Below are 14,630 nucleotides of genomic sequence, written 5' to 3'. Positions count from 1 at the left end.
AAAAAAATAATTTTCCGTAACCGCACATAAATATAAAGAAAAAAATATGATGTCCCATCATAACTCAACCCAAAATTAATTAAATACAAAAATATCCGATATATTTTTGGAAAAGTCAACCATCCCATCCTAATAACCATCTCGTATCGTCTCTTATTTGAATATACACAAATGTCCACAACCACAGCCAAAGATCCAATATTAAAAATGTACAGATATGCGTGTGCAGAGGGCTTTCTCATCTACGCTCTTGTTCCGTTTTTATTTAATTATCGAAAGACACAAGAACATTTTTAATTACCATAAAATTTTTTTCCGAACATGACTCCTTATGTCTCTGCTACTTAATGATATATTTTTGTTCGTCGTAATACCGAAGTTATGCTAAAAGAACAAGCATTTTTCCACATCGAATAATTCACATATCCTTCACCGAATACGAAATGCCCGTTTATATTAATAAAAATATGTGTCATAGCTACAGCAAGAGGGCGGATCGCACACAATTTTTTTTTTGTTTTATTTTCTGTCTCATATACCCTTCATACCGAAGGATTGTCGATCTTTCATTATCTGTTTGTAGGAGTTGAATTTTTCATTTTCTTTTCGTCAAATATACAAGCAGATGTGCAGGAAAGAAAGAAAATGTTTAGAAAAAACAAAAACGAAAGATTCTACTTAAAGTTATCTTCGTTTTTTGATCATCGGTTAAGATTTTGTCGAATGCAGTTGTCTCAGTCTGACTCATTCATTAGTAGCTCATCTTCAGCATGATAAAGTTCGTTTATCGAAATAACAGTATCGTTTGTTGTAGTAGATCTATTGAACGCATACAACTTACTCGTGACTTTGTCGTGTGATCGTGTATTTAATTTAGTAGTTGAACGTGTGTCGCGCCCGACTCGTTATTATCAAAAGTTCCTAATTTAAACAAAACAAAAATTATTCAACGAGAAAAGGTGAAATTGTGACGAATTGACAGACTGGTTAGGACTTTTTTAAATGCTGTAATTATGTCACATCCACAACCAACATCGCCGAGACTTATATTGGATATCAGTAACAATCAAGTGGATCAGAATAATATTGAAAGTCGTGTCAAAATGATCAAAATCGAAAGTGAATACGAAAATATCTGTTCGGAAGATTTGTGTCCCGATGCGCTTTGTGCGGACAATGTGCGTCCGGAATTGAATGACTACTCGTCGATGACAATGAACGAAGATGAATTGAATGTACCGCGTTTAGATATGCTAACGCCAATACGGTCAGTACGACCGGAACGAAAACGTAAATTCAGTAATAATTTCGAGTACAACAGTGAAACGATCAGTGAAACAATGTATCCCAAAAAGAATCGCTACGGTGGTGACGAATATTTAAAATTTGACTCGAGTTCACCGAATAGCGACGGTAATTTTTTTGTGGAAAATTTTTCAGAAAGTAGTGAAGAACTAAAGTTTAGACACAACGAATTAATTTGTAGTGATCAGTATTACAATATGCCGGATCAGTATCCGAATCAGTACTATCAAATGAATTACTCCGGCTCGGAGAGGGATGACTCTAATGTGAAAGATGGTACCAAAATCGGTAGCAAAAATGGCAGTAAAAAATCAAAAAATCGAATACGAAAGAAGGTGTTCAAGGAGGCAAACACAGAGGATATGCATACCCAGAGAGTTATGGCCAATGTGCGTGAGAGGCAGAGAACACAAAGCTTAAACGAAGCTTTTCAATCGTTACGAAAAATCATTCCAACATTACCTAGTGATAAGCTGAGCAAAATACAAACTCTAAAATTAGCATCAAGGTGGGTATTTAAAGCATTTTACATTGAAAAATTGGCTGCGGCTACCGATTTTTTGATGAAATTTCTAATTTCATGGTTCTTGGCTGAATAATCTGTTTTGTCAACACTAAATGCCTACCCCTTATCGACCAGCGTTTACAGTACAACACTGTGGATTTTCCCCCATTGTGACTCATCTCGAGATCAAAAGTGCAATTAATCGCCACATAAAAAATCGTTTTAACTTTCATACTACAAGACTTATACATTATCGTTTAACATGTTAGTAATAGTCATTAAATCTACTTACGATTTAGTCCATTTCGTCAAAGAAGTGCGTTATCACCCGCTTAAGCTTATTGGCTTACTGGCTTGCCTATCGTCGAGAAACAAAAGTTATCAATACCACCGAGTGATAAATGCTTTTAGGCACTAGATGTGTACATTGTCAGTAGAGGGATTTTTCCAACATTTTTCCTTAAATTAAGAAATTGATTCTCCGTCTTCATAAATTTGCTATGAAGTCCGCGTGAATTTTAAAATTTCAATAATTCTTCGATATTCTAAGAAAAAATGCCATTGGAAACCACTTTGCATTTGAACACGACAGAGTAAAGGCAGGAGCGCTGATTTGACTAGAGACCTGAATAATCTAGTAGCCCAATATTTTTTGCGAACAATTTTTTTTAAATTTATGTCAGTGTTTATTTGAGTTCATTTTCATACATTGTATTAGGTCCTTTATTCGACGTTTCGAAAATGAACCGCTCCTGCCTGTTGTATTTTACTCTGCCGTGATTTGAACTACATTTGAAACTGTTCCACCAAATTTCCAAAGTTTTACTATTATATGCAGATTTACCAACTCACTCAATCGGTCGGTCGAATACATAGAGTTAGAATGCAAAAAAAAAAAATGAAAATCCACCCATTGCCTCAAGTCTCACCAAACACGACAGTGACCGTAGGGCTTCTTCCGCTGTTTCTACCCGTATACGATAGTTATTTGGTTTTGGAAATTGGAGCTCTTACCTTTAAGCATAAAGGTCTCACAGACACTATAATCTGCCTCAGTATTATCTGGACACAGATTCTTCGAGCGACATACAATATCTTGACTTGAGATGCAACATCTAGCGGTGGCATTGTTTGTTTTAACCCAACTTTTAGTATTGACACTTCATCAGCTAATGTAACAAATAGAATATTGTGATTTGTTCATTGATTGTGTTTAATTCGTTTGAATATTCTTCCATTTTGATTGCCTCACATTATGTGTCACGCTTCCGATGAACGTACGAAAGACACTCTGTTAGCCCTCCATAAATGTATCTGTGGTCACGAAGATCAGTTCTTCTTTACAAAGAAAAGAAATGCCCGAGATTAAAAACAATTTTAGTCTGACTTTGACCGTTGAACGTTGGCATGACAATCCGTTCATAACTAATGCACTCTAAAATGACTGTACATAATCGTGGCTTCTTCTTCGGTGCACAAAGCACATAAAAATACTTAGAAATTGTAGGGTACAAAGTCGGGAATTCCGCAAAATCACTTTCGTTGTTTTATATTTCAGACACAACTACTTTCGAAGAGCTTACACATACAGTTAGCTACCAATACCAATCGCATTACTTTCCTGCAAAATATTAGTCTGGGAATTCCCATTCTTTACCTTTAAAAGACGTGAGAATGAATGTTCACAGCTACCTGTTACGATGTAATTCATAAAATTTTGTTTTGATTGTACAATGCTATCTATACCTACTTACCCCTTTCTTAAACACTGTCAACTGGTTAGTTCATGAAAAAGAGTTTAACTCAGTTAATAATAGTTTAAGAAATGAAATGGTTAATGACTTGAAGCGATTCTGATTTTTTTATCTCATCAGCGATCTTTTCAAAGCTGGAACTATTTTAATTACATTTTGATGTCTTACAACTTAATGGGCTGTCCATAAATGACGTCCATGCGATTGGGGGAGGAGTTTATTGAAAATGGACGAAATTGGACAGAGAAGAGTCGTCGAACAATTCAATTGAACTTCGTATTGTGAATGAATTTCATGTCACTTTAAACTGAACGTATAGAACAATTGCCTTGTATATTGTCTTTGTGTGTAAACATAGATTTCCTATCCATTACTGCTGTAGCTTTTACGCGTCAAAGTTTTATATCAAATTTGATATAATCCAGCCAGTTTTATTAGCGGATAATGTAGCTATTCTCATAATGGACGAAGAACCGTTACTTGTGACCAAATTTCCGCTTTCTTGTTATGTTCTGGTCAAAAAAATCGGCCTCTTGTCTAATTATCATTGAATAAAACAGAATCGTGTTTTTTCCTGCATTTATGCGCATCATTTGATTATCTCGATGTGTCGTTATATAATTATATAGAAATTCTGTGCTACTTCTACGGTTAAGAAAGTGTACTAGCATTTGATTTGAAAATCTGCTACTTCATTAGTTTGAACATTCGTTTCGAAAAAGACTCATTGCTTTTGGTTTTGTCGTCGTTGACAACAGATAAAATTATTCGTTGCTGTATTCGTTTAGCTAATATTCTTCTCTATTCGTTTTCAGCTACATCGACTTCCTCTGCAACATTCTAACCGCCAATGATGTGTCGTTGTTGGCAACCGTAAACGAGAGATCACCTCCAGCACAGCGAAATGTGTCTTTCTTCGGTAACAACACAAACACAGAAACACTGGGCTTGCATTTTAATGTCTGGCGTATGAAAGGGCAATACAGTACGGGAACAGAGTGAAACAAAAAAAATGGAAAAATTTCTTTGTGAATTTATCATATTTTTATTGTCATTGCCGAGCCGCACCATATGGTATGGTACATTATTGCACTGAAGTATTATTATGTGAATTTTCACACAAAACCGAGCAGAATTTCTGAAGTAAATTGAAACATTTTTTGTACAATTTTTACTTACCAAAATGCCTTAAACTTTCCAAAAACAGAAAAAATATTTTGTATTTTTGATTCGCTGTTATTAAATATTTAAAGATGTAAATAAAATTAATAAAACGTAATGGACAGAATGCAGGGGTTTTTCAAAGTCAGTCTCACATTTCACATAGACTTCTAAAACTCAATTCGATTGTTTTTCAATAACACCTCGATCTGATCAGCTTTGGCAAGCCGACGACATCAGCAATCATCAGGAAGATCGACAATTTCTTAAAAGAAACGTAACATCTAGATATCTAGACAAAGAAAGTAAGTCTCCATAATAATTCCAAGTCGAAATCCAACCTGAACACTAACAAGCTACGCTATCTTACTCATAATTTTACATAAAACTGGTGGAGCTCCCTGGCTCAAAATGACTATAACGACAAAATTTTTATATGTTTTCCACTCAAAAATGAAAACTTATTTTAGCCAAAAAATGATTTTACGCGTAAAACGGTAATTTTTCTTTCAAAAATGTTTTCACGTGAGAAAAAAAGCTATATATTCGCTCCCACTTGATCATATCGTTTTTCCAAGCTCCTGTCGCGTAGCAAATATTGGTCCAACTGAAAAACTAATTACTGTTCCGGAGTCCTGAGGTCATGTGCTATACGCTAACACTTTATTCGAGACTTTATTTGACTAAAATCCTACGAGAAAAATTTAATAATTTTTCTCTTGATATTACTAACATTGGATCTGTTGTAACGGGCTCTAGGTTAAAATAACCCCAATAAAATATCGACGAGACAAAATAACTACTACCAAAATAACCCCGGTCAAAAAAAGAGGACAAAACACTGATAATTACCCATAATATTTAGGGTCAGTCTCGAACTCGTTTTCTTATAATTTAAAAGCGGCGAGCTTTTTCATACTTTGCAGACGTTAATGGGGCTCTGCCCCAAACCCCGCTAGGGGCTCCGCCCCTTAGACCCCGCAAGGGGGATATTCCCTCTTGACCCCCTATGCGGGGGCTGCCGCCCCTCGACCCTGCTTTTTTATTTTTTTTATTTCTCCACGGCCTGCGGCGCTAACTTCCCTAAAAATAATAATTGTATTTGCATTTGCGATGTTGTACTTATTGAATTCTGGGCAAGTTCTAGCCACAATTTTTATATCTTCCAATTACTCGAACTCGTATATAGTCGATATCCTCGAATATAGTCGATATCCTCGAATATAGTCGATATCCTCGAATATAGTAGATATCCTCGAATATAGTAGATATCCTCGAATATAGTCGATATCCTCGAATATAGTTGATATCCTCGAATATAGTTGATATCCTCGAATATAGTCGATATCCTCGAATATAGTCGATATCCTCGAATATGTCGATATCCTCGAATATAGTCGATATCCTCGAATATAGTCGATATCCTCGAATATAGTCGATATCCTCGAATATAGTCGATATCCTCGAATATAGTCGATATCCTCGAATATAGTCGATATCCTCGAATATAGTCGATATCCTCGAATATAGTCGATATCCTCGAATATAGTCGATATCCTCGAATATAGTCGATATCCTCGAATATAGTCGATATCCTCGAATATAGTCGATATCCTCGAATATAGTCGATATCCTCGAATATAGTCGATATCCTCGAATATAGTCGATATCCTCGAATATAGTCGATATCCTCGAATATAGTCGATATGATATCCTTCGAATATAGTCGATATCCTCGAATATAGTCGATATCCTCGAATATAGTCGATATCCTCGAATATAGTCGATATCCTCGAATATAGTCGATATCCTCGAATATAGTCGATATCCTCGAATATAGTCGATATCCTCGAATTCTGTCGATATACTGGTCATCTCGTCATTTTTCCAATAATTTTTTTGACATTAGTTATTACTACAATTCGTTATTTTGGTGGGGTTATTTTGACCGAATACCGTTGTAACGACATAGCGAAGCGTTTTTCTATTGATAAGGTAAAAGAATAGTAGAATATAAAAAATGACTGCCGTAGTACCATTCCAGACGCTGTTCCAACAGTTGGGCACTCAGAAAGAAGGGAAAAATCTGCACCATCTTTTTTTTGCAAGACTTGCAGCAGAAAAGTACTGGGTTCATTTATATGTGGAATGATAGTGGGTGAGGCCAGCTACAACACCCCATACTCAGTTCCGTGGAACATCGAGGCTGCAGGGAACATTCACTATATTTTTAGTCATAACTCTCATGGATGTACTCGCACCAGCCATTGCGTATACTCTACCTGTAGGTCCTTCCAAGGCCGACATTCGTACAACTTAACAACAATTTAAAATAATTTCTTCTTGAGGTGTTGCCGAAAAACTGTTTTCGGTACCCTCTGACAACGCTTTTCACAGAAAATATTTTTTTTCTTCGAAAAAGTGTAAGATAAGTGTTTCCTTGAATTGAAATACGAATCCAACGAGCTATCACTCATTAAAATCGGAGACCGCTTGTTCCCAGAGTTAAAAAAATCACCTGAAGTTTTGGCGATATCACTCTTAACTTGTATTCTTTTATGGTACTTATCATGAAAGTTTGTATTTTAGTCTCTCCCTGAACTGAATACTAAGAAATGAAAGTTTAAAAGAACGAAATAGAAAATTAGCCTTCGGTAATGGTATTGACAATTATTGGTCCCTCATATTAACGATAACGATATTAACGATAACGATTAAAGAAAATCGATATAAAAAAAAATATTTCAAAATCGGCTGTCTGAAGATGAGCAAGTGTATGATGTTATTAGTAAATCTAGTACTTCTATTCTAAAGCATTGACCACACGTCTTTGCTTATTTTGTCGATAACGGATGATTAGTCGTTTCCAGCAGTAAATTAGTCCTCAAAAATTTTAGTTGTAGACGAAATGACTAAAACACAGACAAAGATTCTCTCACAAAAAATTGACATTATCGACTCTACTTAGTGCGAGCATTTAGGATCCACAAGAAAAACATAAAATTTCATATTAGCAAAACGTACACTGTAATAAATTATGTTTATGATCGTAAAAATGCTGTATGAGGCAATTAAAAATACATCAAACAAACAACATCGCTTGAGATTATTTTCTTTAGAATTCCAGTAGTGCTGTTAAACATTCCAAAGAAAAATAAAGGACCTCGCCTTCAGATATTGAATATAGTATACTAATATTTAGATAATGTCACTATATAACGAAGGTAATACATCAAAAAAAAACGCCACCACGATTGTATATAGAAGTTATGACTTTATGATCTATTTCGAGTTCATTAACAACATTTTTTCTCTTCCATCTCGTTTTGTAAATATTTGAAACAATAAACAAAAATGTTTTAATGTGGCGGATTGATATTGCGTCTAACATAATGGTTTATATGAAGCTTAGATTTTTTTAACAAAATTTTTCATTACATAAACAAAGCCAACAATTTTCAAATAAAATTTGAAGTTAAAAAAAATTGTCTTGAGTAATCATCATTTTAATGAAAATTTGTTCAGAAGAAAAAAAAACTTTGTGTAGATGCTTCTCTGACAGACTACACATAAAATGAATATAAACATAATTTCTTGTTATTTTAACATAGCGTAACTAATTTAAAACAGATCATATTGAATTACATGATGTACAACCACACACATCCATCAGTTTGAAAAATTGATTTTTTTTACTCGTTTTTGTGATTCTTTTATTTTTCCTGAACACTTGCAAACACAAAAACAAAATTATCTTAAATGGATATGGAAGATGTAGTCATGCCGAAATTCATATACCATTAAAAGTAGCCCTGATGTGTGTTGAAACAAATGAAAATTCAGTGACGACGATGTCTGTTAGGTAGTTTTTTTAAATCCAATAAGGAAATTGATGAAGTCACCCTATTGCTATAGTCGACGGGATGTCCTTTTTCTGAATAAAATATCGTTGATTTTGAAATTTTTTGAAAGTTTGTGACAAAATCTTACAGAGTCGGTAGGTTGCACCCAATTGGGATCTTATAAAAAACTAAAAAGGAAAAAAAAAAATTTTCACTGAAACGTTTTTTGTCGGAAAACCCGTTTTTATGATCTTTGTCTTTATGGTCACTTTCAATATATTTTCACGGGGGTCTTCCAAGGTGCCACAAGCAAAGCCGCAACCGAACATTGAAAAAGCTCATAGTTATTGAGAAAATATTCTGCGTCTGACGTGAAAAAATGTGATACAACTCAGACGCGCCGATTTTACTTTTTCCCGTTAGGGGGAAGTAAAGTCCTTTAAATTCGACCAAGTTCGAAGTAAGTAGACCGTAGACCCTTCGGAGAGACCCACTAACATAAATTGAAGCCACGATCTAACCGAAAATTGGTTTCTTGGTGAATTTATGTACTCCTCTTTTATGACTTCAAAGTTTGAAAAACAGCTTTCATGACTTACAGTACTTTTAACCTCTGTTTCTAGTCTAATTGCGAAAGAGTATGCAGGCGTCGCAGGCAACATTTTCGGATTTAGTAGTATTCATAGTGTCACCGTTCATTCAAAATGTTATTAGATTCAACATATTACAACTCTAAGACACTTCGTTATTATTACGATTCTTGTAGGGTGCTACGCATCCAACCAAAAAATCCGTTGGTTCATTGGCTCAAACAATACTCTATCTAGCAAACAAACTCTCAGCTCTCTGTGTCAAATTCACACCTTAATTCTTTGTATTCTACAAACACTATTTCATATTTTGATGGACAACGCTGTAATGTAACACACACGGAATTTTGAAAACCGACACATTCTGTGTTTTGTGGTTTATTGATTGCCAACACAAATATTTACTGTAGCACAAAATTTTGTGTTAATTTAACGAAACACAAAATTTTGTGTTATGACAATTTTTGTGCTGAGAGAGGGTATTGGCTCAAACTATCCCTGAAAGTCGGCGTGTATGAATTGTAAACATTTTGATAATCCCGTTGGGGCGTAATCATTTCGTCGGGGCGCCTGCCCCGGCTACCCGTGGAAAAATCGTTGAACATGACTTATTAAAATAAAGGAACCTAAACCATTATGCTGATGACACACGAGCAATTTTATTACATGATTAACGAAACTATTATAGAAAATGTGTTTATTCTGATGAAAAATCTTTTACTTCATTGATGTTCATTCCACTATATATATAATGTTCCCATTTACCGCATATCATATTTTTGCAGTTGTTGTCGATAGAAGATGAATTATGGTTCTGAGTCTGCGAGATCAAAAGCTACCGGTTTAGATTTCCTTATGCAAATTAACAGAAATTAATCTGCAAAAGAAAATTTCAATTTTTTAGCAAAGGAAAATTTAGCAAAAGTTTGTCATGTAGTCATTTAATATTGAATTAAGCTTTGTATCTACAATAATAACTAAATCCCGAACTAAAATCCTAGGCAACAATATTGTTCTGCGCACGGGTCAAAAAAGGTAATCCTCAGAATCACACAAAGCACTAGTGAAGCAGTTGTTGTCCAAGTGAGGCAGTTATTTAACGGGACAAAATTTTTCTCTTAAACTCATTAAAGAGAACAATGAAAAGTTTTACCGATTTTATGATTATATTTCTATCTCGAAAAAACTTCCATTGCTATAAAATAACAAACATTCCCTCCTATGCGCACCCAGAGAGTATAGTTGTAAGTCTATTGATATGGTAAACTGCATATTTTCGATTGTTAAAAAACCAACTTTTGAAAGACAATGTCTTCATAGGGAACAAAAAAAATTACGAAAAAAAACCACATGTGACTACTCTTAGAGACTTTTCTATTAAATGTTTTAAAAAATCTAAAAAAGCAAGAAAAATATTTTCCATCAACATTTTACCAACATTTAATATTGAATTTTGCAAGAATAATTTAAATAATTTGCAAGAAACATCATCGGTTTTTCTGGTGTTATGCAAATTAAATGATTTATCTACCAGATGCGGCCAGATGGTCGTGGGAACTAAAGTGAAATGGGGACTGAGAAAGAAAGAAAGAAATTAGCGCCATTCGTTATATTATTTCTGTTTATGTGAGTCCTTAAGAAAAAAGAGATTTAGCGCCACATTTCTCAACATCTTTGAGGAGGCAAAAAGGTGTTAAATAAATATGTTATGTTGTTACCTCTTGTCTACCCTGTCGTAATTCTGTCGTCGAATCGTTTCAAATACAAACATTTTTTTATAACCGAAACCTATTGCTCAACAGCGATTCAAAAAATTGTTGAATTTTATTACAATCATTATTATTGACTTGAACACGTGTTGGTTGTTGGCGCTATGAATATATTTGAATATATTGAAATATCCGGTATATTCATCATAAAATCTTTGCAAGATTGTAGTAAAACACATAACAAGGACGAAGCATCGAAACATTGAAAAAATGGAATAAATTAGTTCCGATTTTCGTGGAAGACCTCTGTTATTTTTGAGCGTATATTCTTCTGCCACAGTTTTTGTCAAAACATTTTGGGTGGTATCACTGCGTTCAAGCAGAACCATATTTCGCTAACAAAACGATGTTGCTTGCACTGAGTATTCCTATTTTAAAATTTTCATGTTATTTGGCTTACATTAAATGATTTTCTTGTAAATCATCTTTTGTTTCATTTTGCTTTCGCATGCATACATTTTTGTCATTTTATTTTAGTAACCACCGACTTCATTTACAACATCAAGAATTTTATTTAAATTGAACGATATGGAATACTGCTTATTCTCAGCCCAGACATTCTACCTCAAAACATTAGATTGAACACAGAGCATTCATTGTTAGTTCCACTTTGAATATTAACTGGATAAAGCGCATTGAAATTACGTTTTCATGATGAAATACATCTAAAGCTAATTGAGACCCTGAACGTCGATATTCAACTAATTCTTTATCGAAATGTCTTCATAAAGTTTGCACTGATTGTGTTGTTTTCAAAAAAAATCTATTGGGACCATGTAGAGGCACCATGACATAGTAATTACACAATCATGAACGGTTCATTCTTCGAAAGTCAAATCAAGGACCCAGAAAGGAACAGTTGTCTTTGTTCGAAAAGTCGGCTGGCCTGCACCAACTTAAATTATATCATTACGATCATTACAGAGTAAAAGTGAATAAGAGTTGATAATAGATGGCGTCTTGTGGCATGACATCAATACTTTTATGACAAAATCTCACTAAAAAGATAATAGAATAGATAATAGACAGATAGATAGATAAAAGATAATAGATCATCTTCAAGGACATTTCTAATGTCACCCACGTTAAGAAATGTCATCCACGTTAACAAAAATTTCATTTCATTGAATTTCATTTATTTTCAAAGAATTTCTTAAATTATGTTCCGAGAAAGTACCGTTACTTGAAGATGATATATGAAAACAATGAATTTCAATGCTTGATTTCCACTTACGCCGTTTTGCCTCCGTTACGCTAAGCCACGCCTCTTTTTAATTGTTTAAGGAGTAAACGGCGAGCAAACGGAGCGTAAACGGAGTAAGAGGAAATCAAGCATAAGTGAAAGGAAATTGAGCTGAAATTCTATTTAAATAGCCACCCTGTTTGAGTTCATACTTGGTGTTTGCCGAGAGCTCGTTCAGGAACGATTTTTTCTTCACTGAGTTTCGTTCAGTTAACGATGACAGGTGTAACTGTGAGGTTAGATTTCTCACGATGTATAGACTGTTATGATCAGAGCGAGAGATCCGAAGACTAGTTAATTTAACTTGCCTTGGGGTACTTGTCAAAATATTGCTTTCTCTTTCAACGTGTTACGTTGAGAGCGAGAGGACCGAAGACCAGTTTATTATAAGTTTCCTTGGGGTACTTGTCAAAATATTTCTATCTCTTTCATCATAACACTCTATTTTGGTCGTGAAATGTTACCCAAATGTCATGAAACTTCGGTGACAATGGATGTGTTGTGGTCTGCGGATATAAATCATTTCGATTTCTGTGGACCATTTGATGAATCGATATGCCAACGTCGACAGTTCAAGAACAGAGATTTTCCGATGTCAAATCGATCTGACACCGACCTAACAGAACATTTTCATAGAATGGATTTGCATACAAACGGATGTGCTAAAAGTAATCCTGTACGAGTTGGGGGCTGCAAGTAACCACAGTACAGACAGTATTTGCTATATTGTTGTCGAGTGTGTACATCAGAGCGCTGATATTAATCACGAAGTGATGCCGGCAAATGTGTTCGAAGCGGAAGGGGAGCGTATTTGGGAAATCTTGGATACGTGCAATTATATACGAACAAGATATCTTCTCGTCGACTATTTGGATCATGAACTGGAAATGTTGCTTGGCTTTGTTCAGACGGGGAATAAGTACGTTTGGCCCGGTCTCATCGATCCGAAAGATTATTAGGACGCAATGACAGCGTGTCGGTACAGTGAAGGAAGTGAAGATCATGCCCAGGAAATCATTCAATACTATTACGAGGCATATGAGGAGACGCCTGATGCAATTCAGATGATCACAGAAATGGTCGAACTGGATGGTCGATCTTAGAAAAGCGCACTGTAGACTGTGCGAAAATATTTTTTTTTTCATTGCGTCGAATGAATTCTGAATAATGGATGAGTGATGTTCGTCATGGTCAAATAAATTTCTAAGAAACAAAATAGTTCTGTTGTCAGTTGTTTGTGGCACTTCTTTCAGTCTAGTAAGTTTGTCTGTTAAGGTAAGTTAAGGACGCAAGTGAGTATCACTGTAAAGTTGAGGTCCTCCACATTCATAATAAATAATAATTTAATCAAATAATTGCATTAGTGAGGTGGAGGTCACAGCCCTCGTCAAAGTTCACCTACGTTCCATCGATTCTGAGAAATTTTTCGGAAGTCATTCGGCCGTTTATCATACAATTTTTTGAAATTAATATTTGCCCCAAGAGTACTCGACCTCAGCTTTCCAACGAACCCATACACGCTCGTGTCCTCGCCACCTTACGGAAATGAAATCCGGACTACGAAACCCCATTTTCGACTTTTTGCCGATTACAACCAGCCAGGTATGGAAGATCAAAAAAATCTTTGTTTTGGGGCCTAGGCACCAAGGCCTAACTAGGCATATATAAAGAAGTCCCGGAAAAAATAGCGCCGATTTCGGTCAGTCGAAATTCAAAAGAATCCCTCTGTGGGAATGTAAACATAAACAGAAAATTAACTCGTAACTTTCACTAACGTATCTGAACGGCAAACGTCAGACAACTGTTAGTGTAACATTAAACGAATCGTCAAATCTTCACTGAGTGAAGAAAAAATCGTTCCTGAACGAGCTCCGATATTAATACCAGTCCAGAAACAATTTTTTTTAGAGATGACAGGTTGGGAACATAATCGGAGCTTGTCAGTTGGAGATTTGCATCGATTTGCACCAAGTAGTAGAAAAAATATCTCCATTAAGAAAAAAAAACCATTTTATGTACATCTATACAATGTGGTGACAAAAACGCGTAAAAAGGAGTATTTATACAAATCATACAGGCAGTGAAATTTCAGCATGAATTTGCGTCAGCTGTTTTTCAGCTGATTTGCACATACAATCAAAACTGTTTATACTTATTTATACGGCTGAAAAACAGCTGAAGGAAATTCTTGTTGAAATTTCACTTCATCTGACGCACTTCAAACATGAGTGATACTCTAAATAGAGTACTGAAACTGGACAGTGAACAAATTTTGGCACAAATTTTCTCATACAAAATAGTACTCTATTTGGCAGCTGTCATTAGAAGCACTTTTGCTTGAAGTGCGTTGCTGTTGATCGTGAAAATCGTCAATACTGAAGTAAATTGTCATTTTTATATATTTTCGTTCCTTACCAAAATCTCAGATTGAATTAAATCATCCAACATCCACTCATGTCTC

At 35.0% G+C, this 14,630-nt stretch overlaps 1 protein-coding gene across 1 annotated transcript; it reads left to right on the top strand.

Annotated features, from left to right (window-relative positions):
- The first annotated feature begins 755 nt into the window (after positions 1-755).
- LOC119072081 lies at positions 756-4,689 on the top strand. Its single transcript, XM_037177237.1, has 2 exons — positions 756-1,813; positions 4,380-4,689. Exons 1-2 carry the CDS (start codon positions 1,014-1,016, stop codon positions 4,564-4,566), a joined length of 987 nt encoding a protein of 328 aa, XP_037033132.1. The 5' UTR covers positions 756-1,013; the 3' UTR covers positions 4,567-4,689.
- Positions 4,690-14,630: the final 9,941 nt, after the last annotated feature.

Source organism: Bradysia coprophila, assembly GCF_014529535.1.
Source record: "Bradysia coprophila strain Holo2 chromosome IV unlocalized genomic scaffold, BU_Bcop_v1 contig_5, whole genome shotgun sequence".
In the NCBI taxonomy this organism is placed as follows: Eukaryota; Metazoa; Arthropoda; class Insecta; order Diptera; family Sciaridae; genus Bradysia; species Bradysia coprophila.
This window is presented reverse-complemented; position numbering and strand designations above follow the sequence as displayed.

What these genes read in the sequence shown, in the direction of transcription:
- LOC119072081 (XM_037177237.1), top strand. Translation starts at nt 1,014, where the DNA reads ATGTCACATCCACAACCAACATCGCCGAGACTTATATTGGATATCAGT. An exon ending in ACTCTAAAATTAGCATCAAG is followed by an intron (nt 1,814 to 4,379) that starts GTGGGTATTTAA and finishes ATTCGTTTTCAG; the next exon opens with CTACATCGACTTCCTCTGCA.